This window comes from Ptychodera flava, chromosome 20, assembly GCF_041260155.1.
Source record: "Ptychodera flava strain L36383 chromosome 20, AS_Pfla_20210202, whole genome shotgun sequence".
NCBI lineage: Eukaryota > Metazoa > Hemichordata > Enteropneusta > Ptychoderidae > Ptychodera > Ptychodera flava.
The window spans coordinates 20,627,945-20,647,354 of NC_091947.1; the positions used below are offsets into that span (position 1 = coordinate 20,627,945).

The 19,410-nt window shown below is 40.7% G+C and overlaps 1 protein-coding gene across 1 annotated transcript; it reads right to left on the reverse strand.

Annotated features, from left to right (window-relative positions):
• Nucleotides 1-11,433: 11,433 nt before the first annotated feature.
• LOC139120284 (uncharacterized) lies at nucleotides 11,434-17,487 on the reverse strand. The gene is made up of 2 exons (XM_070684573.1): nucleotides 16,018-17,487; nucleotides 11,434-13,289 (listed from the first exon to the last, which is right to left on the reverse strand). Exons 1-2 carry the CDS (start codon nucleotides 16,760-16,762, stop codon nucleotides 12,829-12,831), a joined length of 1,206 nt encoding a protein of 401 aa, XP_070540674.1. The 5' UTR covers nucleotides 16,763-17,487; the 3' UTR covers nucleotides 11,434-12,828.
• Nucleotides 17,488-19,410: the final 1,923 nt, after the last annotated feature.

Below are 19,410 nucleotides of genomic sequence, written 5' to 3' on the forward strand. Positions count from 1 at the left end.
TGGTTTAATTTTAACTCGACAACTCAACTTAAATAAATAATATTTATAATAAGTCAATATGTCAACGCATTGTCAGAACCGTGCTATTATGCATGAGCCGGCGTAGCTGAGGAAGTCGGAATTTGTGACAGAAGCAAGGCGCCCTCATAAGTTTGCATGATTAATGCTCTCCTTTTCCCACAATTGATGCAACTAATAAAGCCTTGCAGCCTGCCTTTCTTCTTCCAATCCTTTACGACGAGCTATTAATCTAAAAAAAACCCTGAATTTTCAGCGCTTGCAACAAATTTGGCCGGCTCACTTTGGCATTTTGACCAATCACGCCACTAATGAACGGTGATGACCAATGAAAAACATGCAACCACTGAGCACATTCTGTTTGCTAGAAAAAAACAGAATAGACATTGGCTGGCGGCGCTTCTTGTTCTGACAGTAAAAATACCTTTCTAGAGGGGAGATCTGAACAAAATATTCAAAATCAGTGAAACAGTCCTCATTTTTACATTTTTGTGGCGACTGATAAAGTCGAAGAAAAAAAAAACTCACTCATATCAGATTGACGGTGAACAAGTTACACAATTATGAATGTGAACAGAGCCTCGGAGGCTACACGTTGTCAGTCCGACATACAAAATCACATTTTAAGGTATATCTTTACATCATTTCCAATTTATTAAGTTTGTGTGTAAGATGGGCTTTTCAAATGTGTTTGTCGATGGCTTTTCCCACGGGCTTCGTCACGCATAGTAAATTCGCTGAACCCACTAACCCCGCATGGCAGTCATCAACCGACTAATCGACTAATTAGCTGCTGCAATATACATCATGTATTTAAGCATTAAACCATACTCAGCGACGGTGTACCACGAGAGTTTGATCAGCTCACGACATATGTGTACGAGGGATGGCGAGTGCATATATGGAGTGAACTGGCACCCGTTGCTGAGCCGGTTTATTATATTGATATTATATTATTATCATACTATTAAAGTGAAATTCTGGCTTTAAACATCAACAAGGGAATTATTCTCTGGCTGAGAGCTCTCGTGCCTGTTCCAACCGTGCTATATTGCGCATATAGCACGGTTATTTTCACGTCTCAACCAATAAGATCGCAGTATTTGCGCCATCAATATATTGGTATGATATAATTTAAATTATTTTTTGATTCTTTTGAACACAGTTTCTTGTTCTACTCCCCAATTCATGTTGAAATTCGTAGTGTTCAACTCGTTATCACAGTCTGTATAGTGTGTGATGTCCATGGTCATTGCTGGCAGTCATATTTCAGTCCAGGGTAGAATTCATTTGTCAAAAATAAATTGCAGATTCAGATTGTATACATAGCGTTCATGTTCAACGTGTGGCTAATAATCTGCTTTTCAAAACACTTGAACGGAGAAGAATAAGAACGTTTTTTGTTTCGTTCCGAGAAAAATAATGAGGTTTCGTTCCGAGAAAAATAATGAGATCATTATTAATAGTGAAGCTACTGTCCCTGTACTTTGCTTACCGACAGGCTTACTTGAATTCCACTACTATAACTATCGTTCTACATTTCTGAATTAGCTAAGTTTAGATTGTTTAACCTGGACCGGTCTTGCATATATAAATAAATATATATATATATATATATATATATATATATATATATATATATATATATATATATATATATATATATATATATATATTATATATATATTGCTAGGAGTGTTACTCTACTCATCACTAGTCAGGAGTGATATTGGCGGGCTCGTTGCTACCTATATATAGGGTCAGGTGTATATGCAAACGAAGCGGTTGTTTTGCGCGTTGAAGTGTTAATGAGGAGGAAAATCCTTCTGTGTCTACATTTCGAGAGGAATTCTGTACTTTTTTAGCAGTGTTGACTTGTCTGCGTGGATAATATGAAATTTCTCCATGGTGCAGAGATTACAGCGTTTTGTCTTGGTTAAAGATACATTAGCTGCAATTTGGTCATTTTTTTATTTTGTTTGTTCTGTGAATCATCTGCAGTTTCTGGTTTGAATCCCTGACCATGGAGAAATTCCTGATATTTAGCTCATAAATATACCCTATATGAGTAAATTTTATATTTAGGTCTGGACAAGAATACATTTATCAACGATAACAATGGTCGTTTAACATACACAGTGTGTACTGTTGGCAAGCAGGACACCGAGCATTGGTCATGATGATCGGATTATAGTAAAATTCTGTAGTTGATACATTGAAACAGAGTAGTGAAAAATTAGTCAAAAGTTACAGCTAATGTCCCTTTGAGTAAGGCTGGGCTCTGCCAACTTCACTCCTGACGATTGCCAAGAGCGTGAAACAGTCTGTAGAGTAACCACGATATATGTGCCACGCCTAGCATCGAGCACTATTCATTGACTGAATTGACACCAAGCCACTGATCATATATATATATATATATATATATATATATATATATATATATATATATATATATATATATATATATATATATATATATATATAAATGACATTCGTGGCAATTATCGTGATCTAACTATCGTAATTTTGAACCTTAGAAATTGTTGAAGATTAGACTGAAAGATCCGTCGTTCGAGGGCGCTCTTTACGATCCCGCTCTTACTAAGTGGGTGGGGAGGAGGGGGGCGCTCGAACGACGGATCTTTCAGTCTAGCTGAAGATCTGATCGTGAAGAAAACGCAGTTGCTTTCGTCTCGTTCGTACGACGAGAAGTTGCACGACAAACAAGTGCTCTGTAGTCTAGGAAGCTGGGGGGAACATAGATGGCCGTGTTGAATAGTACTTGTGATGAATAAAACACACATTTTTGAAAAACGTGTTACTTGAAAGAAAGATTTTGGACAACAAAGAAGCCTGAGGACCAAAGTTCAAGTTATGGGACTCGAAAAGAGTAAGCAGGACATTTAACTGCTTTCAGCAAAGATTATGTCAAGTGTATAATTGGAGAGGATGTGCCTGAAATGACTCAAATTGTATATTTCGTCCCGACACTGCCCATCTATGTCCGTTTTCATTTCCAAGTAACGCCCAAGATTTAGATTTTGACTATGATAGAACCAGGATAGTATCTGTACAACAGATGTTACCATGAAAACCCAAATGAATGCCAAAGTTTTAGCAAAGACAAAGACAGTCGAACTCGTATATGCTATCACACTGATAGTAAATAAACATAAGTAGTGAGAGCTAGAGAGGGCGTCATTTTTGGAACGCTTATTAATGCTAAACTTTTAAGCACGCGGCAGTTCGCATCTGCCCATCATCCCATCCCGGAAAAGCAAAACGTTTGCACAAAAGACTGCACAGCGGCTGGACCAAGAAAATGATGTCAGCTTCCAAGATGACTTCTCTCCACCAAGGAGGACAAACTTTGTTTTAGTCATGGCCCAGAAGAGAGGATAAGGTGTCCTGTCTATAGAGGGCGATCGCTCAACCATTTGATTTCTTGGGGTGGGAAACCATTTGTCGCCAGGTGAAGCAGAAAAAAGAATTTGATTCTGTAATGGCTTGAGGAAAAAATTGTTCCAGTAGATTGCTTCTGCATACAGCGAAAAATAAGTTGATGCAATACTGAAAGTAAAGAAAGAGTTGCTGTCGCAGTGACGAAAAAAAATGCTGCCATACCCATTTCCTCCACTCCTAGAAATCAAAAGGTCTCCCCTAAAGATGACATATCAGAAATATCAGGTATATCCTTCGTGAAGAAAATAGTCGGCGGGGCGTACTCTTGGTAAAAGTAGTCAGGGGAATGTTCTTAAATCGAGCTAATTTAGAGATTTTACAACGATATTTAGATATTTAGATCGGTCAGAAAATATCCTTATTATAAAAATCGTCCAAATTCAGAGATAAAGTTCTAAGTTTAGATTTAGATTTTGATACTGTCTAAAACTTTTGACCAAATTTTTAATTTAAAAATGTAGATTTAGACAAATCTAATCGACAGCTTTCTAAATTTCTCGCCGGGCTTTCTGAGGAAGGTGAAACATTCCTCCGTACTTCATATTTGGTTTTCCGTAATTATAAAATCCTACGAAGATACTTGTTATACTTCTTTGTGTATTTCTTGCAAGGTTCATTTTGCGAGAACCTTCCTGCTCACACATTAAACTTCAAGAAAAAGCACAAAAAAAAAACTAAACAAAAAACCCGACCTGTTGACGGTCGACAGCGACCTGGCATCGACAATACTGTTCTAGTTTGGGTTGACTTTGCTTAGCATCTCGCAAATAAGTGAGAACATGCCAATTTCATGTCTTATCTGGACACATTATAATGTACTCATAGCCCACCCATGCAGTTTACTTCACTTTTAAATGAACCAATCGCATGACCCTTAAAGACCGGCTCGGCTACGCTTGTTTTATCAACGTTCACATAGTACGCATAACCAAGAGGCGAGGAATATGCCATGGATAGACACAGTGGATACTCACAAACTCCCTTTAAAAAAAATTCCAAGATGACGCTGTCAACTGACTCGTAAATAGTTACAAGTGTATTTTTCTCTCTTTGAAAGTACACTACCGCCGGGGGTTTTCTCTCGTTACCGCTCGCACGCCGAATGAGGAGACGTCATTTTAAAAAAGTAATTGAGTAGGTAGGTTATGGAGAATGAGAGAACGATTTAGCGCTGCAATTATGTAAATATTATTCGTGGTAATATAAAAAACCGCCGATGGCACACTCCCATTTGATGAGCACCATTGCACCTCAGACATATCAAATTTGAAAGCTATCAGACAGAAAGAATTTCTGAAATACGACAAATATAGATGTGCAAATTTCATCACCATATTACTATATCTGAATGAAGTCATCACAACTTTCCGAATTTGAAAGTTATTTGCCCTGCGCTTTAGGGTAATCCTGATGATGCCTGGCAAAGTCCTGATTGGTCCTTGTTGATTGTACTAAAATTTCTCACCGGTATTAATAATCTTCGTAGATCTATATCATGAGTCCTATATGGTGTCATTTTGATGACGTAATGATTATTGTTTTCTGGGGTTAAATCCCGGGCCGGGGCTCCTGACAGGTGCAAATTGATTGTTAAGGTTGCGAGTACCCAGACGATGAATGGCGAGTCATTACGCATGCGCCGGAGTCGTCGTGATTCACTCCACTTGTTGTCCATTTGTTGTGAGGAAATGAAAGTGTCAGAACGGTTTTAAGTGAAATAAATTGATCTGAGAGAAACACACACGCTCTTTTTATTTAGACAGTCATTCAGAAAACTTCATTACACAGGTGCATGTTACATTTCTAACCTGATTTGAATCACACGATTACAAGATGAGTTTACCAAACACTATTTTCTCGTATACTGACATGCAGGTGTTCAGAAACAAAAGACACTTGCAATGTTACGCACTGCTCGTGATTATCGGCCAGCATAGCCTCAAGTGCAGCTGCTTGAGTGCAGTATGATACTAAAAAGTTAAGGTATGAAAGCTTTTCAAGACCGGATTCTTGAAATCCGGGAATCCATGAAATTTATTGGCACTGGATGAAGAATGCATGAAGATCGGTTGACTGGCCGCTATTGCCTTAAATATCACCCTTTGCTAGAGTCGAGAAGTCGTCGCAGATCCATAGCATATTTTAAAAGCAAGTTCACCTCATAATATAGCATTCGCTCACAAAAATGTAGTTGCAACGCAGTTTCCGATTTACTTGCGTAAATTAATAGCGCCCCCCCACAATACCTTAGATAACCACCTACTTGACCAGTCGATTAATTGCCGAAAACACGATTGGAACTAATTTGGAATAAGTGGATATTCATATTTTTCACATTTCTCAAAAATGTTTGGTGCCATATAGCTTACTGTTGCAATATTACAAATTACTCATAAAAACAAGCGCGTAACTTAAAAATAAAAGCAGATAAGCTTACATTTGCAGATCAAATAGACATTACTTCACCATCCAATTATCCCAAATTAGTTCTTATCGTGTTCAAATCGTTAACATGTGACAAATTATTTCAATTACCACTACTAAGTGTAATTCAAATAAACTAAAATGACGCTACATGTACTTTTGGGATAAGAGAGAGAGAGAGAGAGAGAGAGAGAGAGAGAGAGAGAGAGAGAGAGAGAGAGAGAGAGAGAGAGAGAGAGAGAGAGAGAGAGAGACAAAACTTACCGTATCCGTTGTCTTTTACTTTGTAAATTTCGGCGGCCTCAGCACTTTTGCAATGGGCGGGCAGAAGTAGAATCACTAAACACGATTATTGCAGGGATGTACACCTCCATTACACGGCAAAGAAAGAGTTGAAGAAATCACGGTGATTTTTTTGAAACCAGTCACACGTGAATCAAGAGAACTAACCTGAAGAACAGCGGGGAATTACTGTACAATTACTTGTGATTTTTTTAAGTTTAGTCTAATCTGATCGTGTGGACGGTTCTTGCATGCTTCTGTCTTACAAGAAAAGTGAATTTATGTAAGAAATTGCTTGGTTTTTATAGGGTCTCGATAATTCATCAGCGTATGAGTGTATCACCCACGATTAGGCTCTCTGACTCTTTCTGCGACCTCGCACTTCCGGAAGATTACGAGTAAAAATGATAGGTGCGTGGCTGATTCATCACGTCGCCTCTGCACCCTTTTTCTGCGTAGTATTGTTGCAAGGGGTCCATCTTTGCAAAGAACAGTATAAGCATATGCTATAGAACAATGATATAGGTGTGTGGTTAATTGATCACATCAGCCATGCCAATCGATCTTTCCGATTGCCATTCTAACGACCATCTCTAACCATAACATCATTACTAACTAAACAAAGCCATAAACAGAAAATAAGAATGTTAATTGTACTAGTGAATCTATAGTTAAAATGTTCTACTTTATTTCGTTCAATATTATATTTAATCAAGTGTAAACTTGTTTCCCAATATTCATCCCAGTGCGCCTTTCTGTTTCTAGAGGTATTTGTTCGAACCAACAGTCTTTAATTTGCATTTCGCATCCAACATTACCATTCATTTATGGCATTTATGGCACCCTGTACTCAGCCGACACGAAAATCTTACCGAAGAATTCAAAGTATGAAAGTCAGTTGGCAACTGTCGAATTAAAAACTACGTTATCAGAAGATCGCAACCGGTCAGTTTTGGTGTTGTTTTCTCACTTGCCGTTGGTGGCGCCTATCATATAGCTGTAAGAAAACGGAAACTTACCAACGGATGAGTCAAATCTCCAAAATTTCCTTCATAGACTCTTCAAGTAAACGCACAATTTTTTTGTGTTTAGCTAAAGACATAAATCACAAAAGAACAACTTGCCCGTTCTCCTTTAATTCCTCCACAAGAACATTAGTGCCATCATCCGGGTCCTCAAAGAGGGATTCTCAATTTTCCTGGTTGGAGAACACCCGTAGGCTCATTTTGACACAATCATCGAAAGCCTCCTAAAAATATGATCGTGTGATTATACTGTCTGTGCCTTCACTTAATATCGGACGTTGTAATCTAGTTTTACACATAGGGACGAGTAATTTTGACCCCTTTCTTCTAAAGAAAATTTATGGCAGCTTGTAGTTTTCTATAATTATGCATTACCTGTTTTTGATTGCATTTGCTCAAATTCTAGACACCTGTCAATGGTATCACGATGAGTCATGCATTAAGGTAATTCGCGCCTCGCAATTGAAAGATTTAAATTTTTGCTCGAATAATCCTCATGCGAACTTTCATCCCTTATCTGTCAGAATCAAGAATAAAAATCGGGGTCACCGTGCAAATTTCGTAACTCGAGAAACAAATTACCCATTATTTACCGATACCTTTAATTCAAAATGACCGCCATCCCTGTGTTATCTTTATGGGTTAAAACAATAGTCCCCATTTTCACAAAAACAAGCCAGAGAAAACTATTCGACATAAGCTTCAAAATGAACCCCGAAGGTGGTAGGCCAAAAGAATACTTTAAGAGTTTGAGAGTCCGAACATATGTCCCCGAAGCACACTCTGCCCTACTGTAATGTGTCATCTTTTGGTTCCCTCAGTCAAATGGACACAAACGCCGCCAGAGTACCAATATACCGGTGGCACCCCTCTAAACACGTTTTAATTGAACATAACGTCAAGAATCTTCCATACTTATGAGATATTCCTATTTCGAATTATCTCGTGTTCCATTCTTTAAACCTAAACTAAGAGGAGCACCTAGACTCGATTCCTAGAAAGACCGTGCGTATTTTATTCTACAGTGTGTAAGTATACTAGTATGCTGGATGTTCGCGGATGTTACAGACACACCGAAAGATTCGGTGGTGTTTGTGTCCCCGCCAACTCAAACCCAAAACCATCCATACACTAATTCAGTCTACCGCACTGATTGCCTGTCATTGAGATGACATCAAAATGTGTTGATTACTGATTACAATGACATCATTAGTTCCTGAAATCGGACTGCAATTTCCTTGCTGTTGGAGGAGCAGGTGCTAGCGAAAACTTTCAAACTCTCGAAATTTTCCTACTATTAAGCTAGTACGCGTCTCAAAATTAAAAGCCTGAAACTTTTGCTCAAACTTTCCTTAAGTAACTTTCAAGAATATCAACAAAGCAAGAATAGTGTGCGTGGTCACTTTGCAATTTTTTGTACTGGAGAGGTAAACTTACCGATATTTAAAATTCGAAATGGCCGCAAACGCTGTCACGATGTCAACTTTACAGTGAAAAATAAAATGTTTTCATTTTCACAAAAAACCAAGACTTTGAAAACGTTGCTTAAAAAGAGTTTCAAAACAAGTCCCCCATAAACGATCGATCAGAAAAGAATTGTCAGAACTTGAGGTCTGAAAATAGGTCCCCTAGGCGAATTCTGCCTTAACGGACGGGAAATGTGTTTAATCGGGATACCGATAAAAACCTGAAGTGGGGTAAAGGTTAAAATGGCGAAACGTATACAACATAAGCTGCGATGGGTAAGCTGAGGCAAACCACCTCGTGTTTGCTGTCCATTGATCCTTCTAAAGGCTGTGTTTAAAAAGGCCAGGGGGCTCGATGTAACAATATTGACGTTCTATGACGCAGGTGACGGCATTGGTGAATCCGAAGGAACGGCAGAAAATTCCTCGCCGGCTTCGTGAAACCTGAACTGAGAAATCGACTTAAGGGACAATAGCCGTGAAGAGAAATATACACCGGCTCGGTTGAAGCGTAACAGTGTTTGGAATTTTCCATCTACCTGTGACTAATTGCCCTGTAATTACATGTCCTTGTATCTCTACCAATCCTGATTCGTCCATTCAGGCTCTTCGTCATCGAATGGTCTAATCCATAGTATAGTTACAGTAACGAGGTTTGGTGTACTTTTAATTGTGTTTCGACATAATTGGAATTGCGCAACATGGCACTTAGTGTGCTGCATGGCCGTCGGGCACCAGAGAATGAGTAGAGGGGGGTCGACCCGACGATATACACAAGTACAAACAATCAATCAAATAAAAACAAAAACAAGCAGGACAAGAAAAATTGCGTATGGAATAGACAGTTATTCGGGAGCAAGGTTCTCATAGATTTGTGCCGCTGTGTATTCAGGTTCGGGTGATATCTGTGCCGCAAAAAGCAACTGTAACAACTACGACAAAATATCAAACAGACCAACAAGAAGAACAAGAAAGATGTTAAAATCGGCCAACGGATCGCCATGAGTCAAAAATCACCCGGGGCATTTTAGACACCGCATTCTAAAACGTGGAATACGCAACACAATGTCCCCGTCACACTACAATGAACAGAATCAGGAGATACTTGTCTAGTCATTGTTTGCGATCCCAAAGATTTCACGTTTTATCTTGTCCAGTCCTTCTTAACGTTCAAGAAGGCAGAAAATCAGTCTGCCCCACCATTGGGCGATAGAATACGCACACACTGGTGGCACAATGACGTTGGCATCAGTCTCGAACAATGTATTGTGACATGCAGAGGGTGGGCAATGAAGCTTAACTTGTCCCCATTACGCGTCCAGATTATTGCTTGTTATTTTTCATCAATTCATAAGAACGCAATTCTGAGCAGTATATACATGCTCGTCATGACGCAAGAACGAGGGAGTTATACTGAGCCTCGACGTCATGACAAAAATATAATCTTTGCATAGATGAAATATAATAATTTATACATAGGAATCGACCCACTGGAAGGTAGGTTGTAAAGAAATTTATAAACAAAATGCATATTTGATAAAACAGATGACGTGTGGTGGAACAGTACGGGTGTTGATTTTCAAAAACAGGAAACACCTTCAACAATCATGATTACGTCGTTTTCAAAGCCGATCACCGATCACACACAGTGCGCGATCCACTGTTTTTGTTCCACAAGTGGCGTTGCAACGATACATCGATACCAGCATCGATCCACCTCATAAACATCCGAGCATGTCAGACCAAACTCTTCCTGTTGGACCTAACACTCTCAGTTGAACGGAGAGCCAGAAGTGCAAAAATCAGACGGAGATACCATTGCTTGAATTTTCGCAAAGAACGAAAAATAGCGGAAAATAAGTTCTGAACGTTTAAAATACTTATAGCTTTTACAACAACAAACTTGAACGAAACAAAATCTGTACGGTGATTCCACTGCGTGACCGTAGCGTCACCGTATAGTTATTTCGAAACTAGGTACATGTTCAGTGCGTGTTAATTGCTCATGCCACTAAAATAGTTTGGGTCGCTGGTTGAAATGTACACAAACGCGTCCCTGAAATGGCACATTTATGTGTTCGTGCGACCTCCAGTGTAAATATTAATATCTCACATAGCGGTCACACTAACGCACTGCTTTCGCAGAGACGAAAAGCCGATCGATCGAGGCAACTCAGTTACGTCTTAGATTTAATCCACCGATTGATTTTTCAAGTCAACCATGACTCACTGACGTAACGATTGCGTAAACACCGTCGTTTACTGTCCCCTTTATCGATGGTTGAAAGTGATCGTAATTTTGACTCAATGCGGCTTTACATGGTTCGTAAACTTGAACTGGGATGCTTGCACGTCTAACCAAACGTGCGTAACGCGTGCGGTTACGGCAGAGAAAGAAAGTCTCGTTTGTGTAAGCTAGCCTGTCAGTGTGTACGTACACAGTGTCTGTCTGTCCATCTGCCTACATGTATACATGCATGCAAGTATGTATGTATGTATGTATGTATGTATGTATGTATGTATGTATGTATGTATGTATGTATGTATGTATGTATGTATGTATGTGTGTGTGTGTGTGTGTATGTATGTATGTATGTATGTATGTATGTATGTATGTATGTATGTATGTATGTATGTATGTATGTATGTGTGTATGTATTATATATCTATGTATATATGTATGTGTCTATGTATGTGTGTGTCTCTTGATGGGAGATGGAAGGGTTGGATGAACAATGAAAGCTGTTATAACATTATTTCTTCAAATACATTTAATAGACAAAAACATTGTATTCTCACATTCCTGGCCGCTGGGAGTGCGGGATCGACAGTGTGGGAAAAATCGATCCCACACTCTCAGAAACCGTCCCACACTCTGCAGTAAATATTACACGAGCTCTGATTGGATGATAAACAGTCTGTTTTGTTCCACGCGCAAAATGTTATCCAATGGCACGACGAGTAACACACAGACTCTGACCATAACTACAAAGTACGCAGGTCAAAGTACAGTGGCAGACGACAGACTTGTCACGATTTTGGATAATGTTGTACATGTCCAATGTAAATTTAAAGCATTTTTTGGTCATGTGAGAAAAAGAATCTCACACACCAAGGACCTGGGATCAGATTTCTCACACTCGTTGGGGATATTTTGTCTCACACTCGCCTGCGGCTCGTGTGAGACAAAATATCCCCAACTCGTGTGAGAAATCTGATCCAGGTCCTTGGGGGTGTGAGATTCTATTAGTCTCTATTCGTCGATAATTTACATTCTGATGAAATTATGCATAAAACCTTAAACCAGAAAGAGTATGTGTGAAAAAATATTGTCAGTTATGTAGCTGCCTTCTAGATCTGTCGTACTTTTAAACTAGGACCACGTAATGTATCGTTCATCCATCCATCTTTCCATCTATCCAACCACCCATCCATTCATCAGTACATTCGCCCATTCATGTGGCCTCATAAATTTGCAGTTTGGCTTTGTTTGTTAAATAGAGTTAACATGGTTAAGTTAAACTAGATGTGAGTTAACTATGAAATTTTGATTAATGGCCTATTAAATATGACTGTGCTTTGATCATTTAAACAGCTGAGCATTGACTGCTGTCTTCATGCGCTCTATAGTCTTGTACATGATGTAGTGGTATTAACGAATGTCCGTTTCCCGTCTCTTAGAGGCATCGTAGTTATTTTTGCCTGCTCTAGGCTGTGTTGTCTTTGTAATAATAACGTTGATATCCATGACTAAAACTGCCGACAACATGCCGACTCTTCAGCGCAGACGCCTCGATATTTTTGTAAGTCTTTAGCCAATTCGCGCACGTTAGCTGACTCGCTGGAAATCTTCCTTGTTTCAAGGAGGGGCCATTCAAAGCCTCGAGAGCGATTCCAAAGTCACTCTGATATTATGGTGAAACGTTTGCGGTAGATGTCCCTCCGTACCTAGCATCAACTCAATCCTAACACCTCTCGTTTCCATACAATCATCTAGGCTAAAACTCGAGCCATAGTAGCGTTCGTTGTAAATCAATCTCTGATAGTTAGTCTTCAAGACTCTCCGTCCCCATACCGTTTTTCAAAATGACCTAAACCTTTCCATTTTTTGTATTTCTTACATAGAGGTAAATAGACATCCTCCAAGATTAGGATGTCGATGAAATATGGGGCAGGATTATCGTCTGTCCCTGCCAACGTTCCTTGTCGATGTTCACCAACCACTTGTGGATTCTCGACTCGGGCGATTCCGGCTCTTTCTGGTACTCCGGCCGCTCGTCGATTGTCTCTCCGATGGGCAGAACAACAATGCCATTGTCCGCATCGAGCTCGTCGTTCTCAAAACTGTCTGTGTCCTCTTCGATAACCTCTTGATGAAAACCGGTGTACTCCACCGCGGCATCGCTGGAGTTCCGGTCTTCCTCGCTCGACCGACGCCCGCAGTCGATCTCCTCCCCGCTTGAGTCGTGGTGAAGTCGTCCCACAAACTTTTCGGGGTCTTCGGCCAGGTCCTGCTGCTGGTTGCGAACATTGACGAGGGAATCTTTTATCTTCTCCATGGCCAGTGTATCGGTACAAGTGGTGTACCCGTTGTTGTTGTTGTTCAAAACTGCAAAGCAAGATGAGACAGTTGTCAGCAAACCAACTAACCAAATATACGAACAAACGAACACAAAACTTACGGATTGGTGTACATAATCACAGGACGCTCTCTCTCTCTCTCTCTCTCTCTCTCTCTCTCTCTCTCTCTCTCTCTCTCTCGGCTGATCAATCACTCTCTGCCCTGATGGTACATTATACATAAAGAGTGGAAACGCAAACACGAATGATCATTGAAATATTTGTGAGGAATTTTTTGATTTAATCAACCGGCACTTCCAAAGTTAGTAAAGAGTACTTTTTAAAACTTTTTGTTTAAACAGTAGTTCTGCGTTATTTTAGTAATATACTATCAAAAGCGTCTGCGACAAAATATGTATCAGTAGTAACCTGAGCTCACAACAACACTAAATACGCGATCGTTCACAAGTTGCTTGAACGCAGCAGTCTCGTATTGGCAAAGTTTCAAATTTACGGTCTCCTTGATGGTGGTCGGGTCATGATTTCTGCAAGACGCAGGTACTTATTTCCCATTGAAGATTTCAATAATTACAACAACTCTTAGTGTAAATTAGATGGCGAGGACATTCTTGTTCAGGAAGGCCGGTAAACAGCGAGGTCGCATCGTGCGTGGAGGGACAGTGGTCGCATCAACACTTTCACACCATGATCCTAAGAGCCTGCTCATCAAGGCCGGGGTAATTACCAACCCCACGGAGGAAGAGTTGAGGGCGGAATATGCATGATGGAGTTCAATGAGTAATACCGGTGGGTCGGAAATCGGACAGATATTCATGAGGTCAGTTTTAATACGAACCACTGTCCCTCCACCTACGACTGTGTATGAACTTTCATCTTTTATCGTTTCTACGAAGTTAGATGGCGCGAATGTGAGAGAACCCCTGCCCAGGCAAGACTTGAAGCTTCGTATGTTTCTGAGAAAGCGGTAGAAGAATCATAGAGCGTAGAGGGTCTATGGCATGCAGAATTAAGGTTTTGAAGGGACTGTGAACTAGAACTATGAAAGCAAATAATCTAAGATTCAGAATGACAAACAAACTTGATCAAGAAGAAGCACAAACGGCTTAGTCACGGACAAAACATGACGTTGCATTCGAAGTTGATTAGCAGTCCCACAATGGACTTGAACTTCACGGTCACGTAGATGACAACAATAACATTAAATTCAATTATATCAAGACTAACAGCTAAGTTATTTTTTAATCAGGGTCAATCAAAGATTTTTTATGAAGTTCGACATATTGCCAATTTTGTTTTCATTTGAATTTTTCGGCTATCGGATGTGTATTAACTCCGATGAATTAATTTCATTGGAGCAATTAATCATTATGTAGGCGAGAGTTGTGACGTAAAAGAAAATTGAAATTGACAAGATTGCCATGGTGAAGTCGCCCCACTGTCTGACAATGTTTACAGGTGTTGTGGCTTCTAGCCATCGTGGTACGCCAACCGTGTCGCGTTCTTGTCAGATACACTCAGAACGGGGCCCTCGGTCATGAAATACATTTTGCTTTTCAAGTCTACTTCTTGTATATGTCATATTTGTGCTGTTTTTTTTCCACGAGAAAAAATGGTTGCCTTTCGGAAACACACGCATTTGTTGAAAGTATAGCTGTTTAACACGACATTGTTTATGTTTTCTCCCAAAAAAATGACTTCAGTAAGCAGTTTCGATAAACAAAACAAACAACAACTACGAATAGTACTAAATAACACTGTAAACTCGACACTACCAGACTCTCTCGGTCGTTCCACAGATCTAAATACAGCGACAGGTTTCGGTGTCAACTTTCTTTTTGACCACAAACAATGCTATCAACGGGACCTCATGTACTGCAGACGTGCATAAAAGTTCTTTCATGGTAATCGTTGTTTGGGACGTCCGTATTTATCATTGTTCCGCTCACACAGTCGCGATAATAGACACACACTCTTATAAGATTATTTACACGGCGCAAAGATGTCAACTCACAATCGGGGTCGCAGTATCTCTCGGAGTCTTTGCAGAGGGGGACATAGGTATTTTGGCTTTAAAACTCCGAGACAGAGGCTGATCATAGACTATCATTAACAGTTGATATCTATGTTGGTTTCGTCAGTCTTTTTTTAGAAAAATGAACCGTATATGAGATCTTAATATCTTAAGTGAAGAGACAACTGTACCAAAAAAATCATCAAATTTTCCCTCAAGGAGATTTCTTCGTCAATGAACGGCCCTTTATGACTCAAGTTCAAGTTTTGTGATGTTAAACCTTTTGAATTTTTGGAGAATGTTACGTAAGTTGGTTAAGTATTTCTCGAGCATGAAGAGAAAGCCATCATCGATCGCAACTTGAAAAGTGACACTGAAAACAAAGTGTAAAATGTGTCCTGTTGCCAGAATAGCGAGTCCATGTTAGTATTTTAGAATTTAACCAAGTTGAAGTCGATAAAAGAAACTTTGAAAACAATTTTAAAAATCTTTGAGAAAATATTTGACTCCATTACAGCATCACGTCTGTCTGACTTTGGCAAATCTTATGCGACGAACTGGAGTTGATCGCTAAATAGCTAGATTTAAGATAAGGGGATCAATTGTAGCTAGTCAGCGGAGAACTTTTCTAGTGTTGTGGTTACAGGTGGGTGTCATCGACGATTGGGTACTGGGTATTTAGCAACAAACAGATATCTGAACCAAATTTACGATATGGAAAGTTCTAGGGCAGTTTATTACTTACTCGAAGTCCTCGGGGTCGGCATCGGGGTGTCTGGTCGAGAACTTTGACGACTTGTCACAGAGCGGCGAGAAATTCTCGGAGAAGGCACTGGCGAGTTGGTCAGTGATGACACGCCGCCGACGTCGCAAAGTCTGTTGGACGACCTCCGCCGGATAAGCGGCGATGAGCTGGTGGAATTCGGGGTCGTCTCGTCCGTCGCGAAAATGTGCCGCCTGCATATCACAGGCGAGCCGACACCCACGTTCTGCAGGCCCGACGGATCGTCGGACCCGTAGCTCGCCGTACGCCTCAGAACCTTCCGGAGCAGATCGGGAGAGCCGTCGTTGGAGCGCGGAGACTGCAGGTTGTCGCATTGATTGGAGGAGATCTTCACCATGCTATGGCGCTCCAAATGTCGTCGCATGTCTGGCATGGAAGCGTGCTTCCCTCGGTGACGAAGGAAGGGCGAGCTTCTCGGAGACGAATCTGTGGACGTCACCTCGATACCGGACCGCTGGCCCGAGTCTACTTCATTCGGCGACTGTTCGCCAGAAACTGCGTTCTTTGACTTCAGGTGTAGGTTAACGGCTTGGTTCTGTCCCAACGGTGGCAGATTGTTCAGGGCAGGTGCACTGCCTGTTTTACGGAGCGTCTTCCTTCTTTCCAAGAGTCTTGACTTCGCCACGCTTGGACTCGCTGGAGGCGTCTGACATTCACCGAGGACTATGGTATTTCTGCCTTGGTCGCCCATATCTGCTAACCGCATCAATCGCACTCAACGATACTTCCCAAATCGTCGGTTTTTTATCAATTGTTTCGCGAAAAAGCCAGACCGCCGATAAAGTTTACCGCAGATTTTCTGAGGACTGCCAAGACCAATGATCTGCGGGAGTGTGGAAAAGAAAGTGCTCACCAAAGATTTAAAGTCATCCGGGTGAATGGTAAGTCAACAAAGTGTGGACGAGCGTAAATAATAGGACAAACAACGCCGAGAGGTGAACTCCAAAGACAGTACACTCTCCACAGTGTATACTAATCGACCGGGCTCAGAGAAGAACGCTGTTCAGGTCGCGCCGTCTCGTACCTTCACGCTCGCGCGAGAGACCCCCGGCCCGGCCGCAAAAAACTAAGAACACAATGGAGAACAGAGCACGATTGTCATGCAAATTGGGCATATTTTGCCGGCAGCCAAAGGAGTGTACGATCATGTAACCACTTGCCTATCGTCAGTATCGTATTTTGCCGTTGTCAAAAGAACGTCATTAAAATGCCATTTATTTTGTCGAAGGAACTTCGAGTGGACCGCCGGTAAATACAGATTGGGCACTACCTACGTCATTTTCAATCCCGAGAAGCACTCAGGCAGGTTGGTCGTCGGGCAATAGAAAGAATATACAGTCACCCTAGCGACCAGTCCTTGCTCGGCAGAGACGCCTTCAATGCGAGGGACGAGAGTGCGTGATCTCACGTCTGATATGGACGTAAACAGGTTTATGTTTTTTTTTCAATTGGGGCAGAGGTCACTGACTGGGAACTTTCCACGTTGCACACTGCTGACACAGTCATGCTCCTTTAACCCCTGCCTTGGTGAAATCAAGACGTGTCTTGTAGTCGGCTTCTAGTTTTGACACCTGTTAGAATTTCAAACCGGCTTCCTGCTCATTTCATCATATTTGTATCTGACATACATCATGTTTCCCACATCTCGAGAGGAAGTTTTCGCTAGATAGACTCCTAGATCGAGAAAAGCGATTGCCTATTGGCGAAATATTGCGTACACTCCCTAATTTACATCGAAAGCAAACTTTACTTCACTTTAGCAATTCATTTAAAATGTTTTATGCGATAACATTTGTATCGAGTGTATTTCAGTACGATTAAAATAAAGGATAGATGGTTAAGTTGAAAGTCTTGATGATTTTTCGATTTGGAACACTTTGTGCAATCTAGGTAAGCGAACACATTTCAGTACCGTGACTGCTGCAATTTGCCGGTGGAATTATCAAGTCAGTATAAAATCAACTGACTCACCCATAAATGCATTCTTTATGTTCGAACTAGCATCAATTGAAGCACCAAGATCGCTTTACTTTTCTTACTTTTTATTCGGGGCGCCTTCTTAAAATCAAACATGAACGCTAATAATGTCCAATGTGCGGGAATGTAAAGGTTACCAGTTTATTAAAAAAGATGAGGCATCAACTCATTTGCATATACTTCTAGTTGATACCAAAATGAAACAGTATTGTTTTCTGTATCACTTCTCTGTGAGAGTAAAGCAGCCTCCATCTTTTGGCGCCAACATCAGAAGTGCTCGTGATTTTGTTCTATTCTGCCGATCGAAACCCGCTTGGTCATTGGTTGTCATCTTGAGCCAAGATATTACCTGGAAATGTTTCGATGACGTAATATCCGGTTTCATAAAAAAAGAGTTTGCCTTCATTCAATATTTAGCTTGCAAGCAGGTGCAATGCAGACATTTTACAACTGACATATTTCAGTTAGCAGTAGGCCTATATCAAATTGTGACGTCATGTCAAAAGCAGAAATGATGTTGTTGCGCTGGTTTTTCCGGGAGTGAATCTCTCTAAACAACGTATGGTATGCCGACAAATTACATATCCAGTTAACATTTCTCTTTTGCTCGACCAGGCCGGCATCAAGTAAATAACTGAGTTTGAAAGTGAAATGAAGGTAGCACGTAGCCCATGTAAACGGTATTTTTATCTTATTACAAGGCGAACACCATCAGTGGGACGATATATATTTTTAAGTGCGGACCCGAATTATCAATGAACCTGGCGTGCTTATATCAATGAAACGGTGACACAGACGAATTAAGCCGAGTCGTAGTGCTTCAGACGCTTTATCGAGTATGAAAAGTCACCACTAAAACTCACTTCAGTTGCAGCTGATTGGTGTATTGAAGGCATGTACAAAAATTCACAAGTCCGCGACACAAAAATGACATTCTAAACATTCAGTTGACTACATATGGCTCTGTCGAGAATGGAATTCGATTTTCCGAGCCGGAACTGCAAGGAGCACACCCTGGAAAATAAAATAAAAACAAGCGTGATGTTTAAGAAACACTATTTCCCACAATGCCATTTGCGCAACTCAAGAAGTGGACACATAATACAGGTGTCCTTTTATTGCAAATGTAAGCCCGGAGTCATCGTATGTTTCTCGTTGGATGGAATTTCATCTGTGTGTATGGCGGAGCAGTAAAAAAAAACACTCAGACATTGTGCGACAGAGGGATGAAAAACAACGGTACATTGTAAATATGCGGGAAGGGGGCTGTTTAGAAACTTCTGAAATTTTGAACATATGATCTCCCCTGATCGAGCCAGTTGCCTCGGGTCAGCCACGTTTAAGAGATTGGCTGTCCGTACTGAGAATACAGGCGAA

Bases quoted from the DNA above. Each gene is read 5' to 3' on its own strand.
- LOC139120284 (XM_070684573.1), bottom strand. From the start codon at position 16,762: ATGCGGTTAGCAGATATGGGCGACCAAGGCAGAAATACCATAGTCCTC. The intron at 13,290-16,017 runs GTAAGTAATAAA...CTTGCTTTGCAG, and splicing joins GCCGACCCCGAGGACTTCGA to TTTTGAACAACAACAACAAC.